General features: G+C 31.7%; 2 protein-coding genes across 2 annotated transcripts in view; one reads left to right on the top strand and one right to left on the bottom strand.

Moving 5' to 3' along the window:
- Positions 1 to 2267, bottom strand: part of LOC106341935 (U11/U12 small nuclear ribonucleoprotein 59 kDa protein) — a 15943-nt gene that overhangs the window by 5132 nt on the left and 8544 nt on the right. The window lies entirely within an intron of this gene.
- Positions 7 to 1050, top strand: LOC106341934 (delta(8)-fatty-acid desaturase 2; the record flags this gene model as incomplete). The annotated part of the gene is made up of 1 exon (XM_013780687.1): positions 7 to 1050. A coding segment is annotated over one exon (930 nt), but the record flags the coding sequence as incomplete, so codon positions are not given.

Here is a 2267-nt window from a genome sequence, read left to right as displayed (position 1 = left end):
TGGGCCCATTTAATATCCGCCGTCTTGCTGGGCCTCCTTTGGATACAGAGCGCTTACGTGGGACATGACTCTGGTCATTACAACGTGACGTCGACGAAGCCGTGTAATAAACTCGTCCAGCTTCTCTCCGGTAACTGCATCACCGGGATATCGATCGCGTGGTGGAAATGGACGCACAACGCTCACCATATCTCTTGTAATAGTCTTGACCACGATCCTGATCTCCAGCACATCCCTGTCTTAGCCGTCTCGAGCAAGTTCTTTAAGTCCATGACGTCACGTTTCTATGGAAGGAAGTTAACGTTCGATCCACTAGCTCGGTTCTTGATTAGCTACCAGCACTGGTCGTTTTATCCAATCATGTGTGTGGGGAGAATCAATCTCTTTATCCAAACGTTACTTTTGCTATTCTCGAGACGTCACGTTCCTGATCGAGCCTTGAACATAGCTGGGATTCTTGTTTTCTGGACGTGGTTCCCTCTTTTAGTATCCTTCCTACCAAACTGGCAAGAGAGAATCATCTTTGTCTTTTTAAGCATGGCCGTCACGGCGATTCAGCACGTTCAGTTCTGTTTAAACCATTTTGCGGCAGATGTTTACACCGGTCCGCCTAATGGGAATGATTGGTTTGAGAAGCAAACAGCTGGTACGCTTGATATATCGTGTAGGTCGTATATGGATTGGTTCTTTGGTGGGTTGCAGTTTCAGCTAGAGCATCATCTGTTCCCTAGGCTACCGCGTTGCCATCTCAGGGGAGTTTCTCCTGTGGTTCAGGAGCTTTGTAAGAAGCATAATCTTCCGTACAGGAGTCTTTCGTGGTGGGAGGCTAATGTGTGGACGATCAGGACTCTGAGGAAAGCGGCGGTTCAAGCTAGAGATGTGACTAATCCTGTGTTGGAGAATTTGCTATGGGAAGCTCTGAATACTCATGGCTAGAAAAAAAACTGAACAGTACAGGTCGGTTTTGGTTCGGTTTTGTATGGTGGTTAATTTTCGTTTGTTATGTACTTTTCTAGTGGAAGAGATGTGTTAAGTTTTGGTTTTTTGATGTAACTCGTCATCACTTGATCTCATAAAAATTATGTACTTAAATTTCATTTTGTACTCAGTTATTATTATAATGTTTTTGACTCCTTTCTGATGTCTTAGATTTATATATTTCTCAAGCAAAACGTTGACACAATGCGTAGTTAAATAAATACTAGATGTTGACCCGCACGACCGTGCGGGTTTTCTTTATAAAATATTTTAGATTATGCAATAAAATATATCAATAAATTAATATAATTTAGTGTTATATATTATCTAATTTTATAATAATATTTTGTGGCATATAATATTACTATTATAAATTTGATAAATTTTGTATTTTTGTAACAAAATTTATTTTGAAAATATTATTATGTAACAATATTGATTTACATTTTTTTTTTTTTCTAAATTTGAAATATATGTGGAAAAATTAAATTAAGTTAAACCTACATAATAGAGAATTTGGTATATATTGATTAATTAAACCAATTAAGTATAATTATTTAAATAATAAATCGAATTGGTTTTCAGTTCAGGAGAATACACAAACGTTAAGAATAGTATAAAGTTTTATATATACGATATGAATAACGATCAAATGTTTCATCTATGAAGGAAAATATAAATTAATTGTATTACATGGTAAAATCATTTAAAAGTGTGACTTCTAAGTGATCTAAGCTAAAAAAATCACATATAAAATAAGTAATAATTTATGTGCTAAATAGATAGAATATGTTTATTTTTACATTAGAAATACAGATGAATATTTCCTTTTTAAAACATCTTTTAAAATATTTTTTAAATTTAATTTTGAAATAAATTCAATTTGAAATTATTATTATCATTAAAATATTATCAAAAGTATTTTTATAATTATAAATTATTGTTTACAATCAAGACTAAACTAAAATTTAGTTTCTAATTATACTTTGTGATAGTTTAATTTTTAAATAACTAGTTTCGAAAATATATATAAAAACGAATCTAAAAGATATTTGGAAGATTTTGTTAGACATTTTTTAAAAATATTTATTAGTATTTCAAATAAAAATAAAAATAAAAATATTAAAAGATATTATAATTAAGTTATGTTTCTAGGAATCGTCCAAATAAAAAACCACACATGAGTTTTTTCATGACTTATATTTTAATAATATAGATATACCGTTAGTCCGTTACCAAAGTGAAGAAAATCTCAAACATGGAAGACAATTTAACCAATAAAAATTTTA

This window comes from Brassica oleracea, chromosome C4 (assembly GCF_000695525.1).
Source record: "Brassica oleracea var. oleracea cultivar TO1000 chromosome C4, BOL, whole genome shotgun sequence".
Lineage (NCBI taxonomy): Eukaryota > Viridiplantae > Streptophyta > Magnoliopsida > Brassicales > Brassicaceae > Brassica > Brassica oleracea.
The sequence above is the reverse complement of the archived record's forward strand: the minus strand, read 5'-3'. Positions and strand labels throughout refer to the sequence as shown.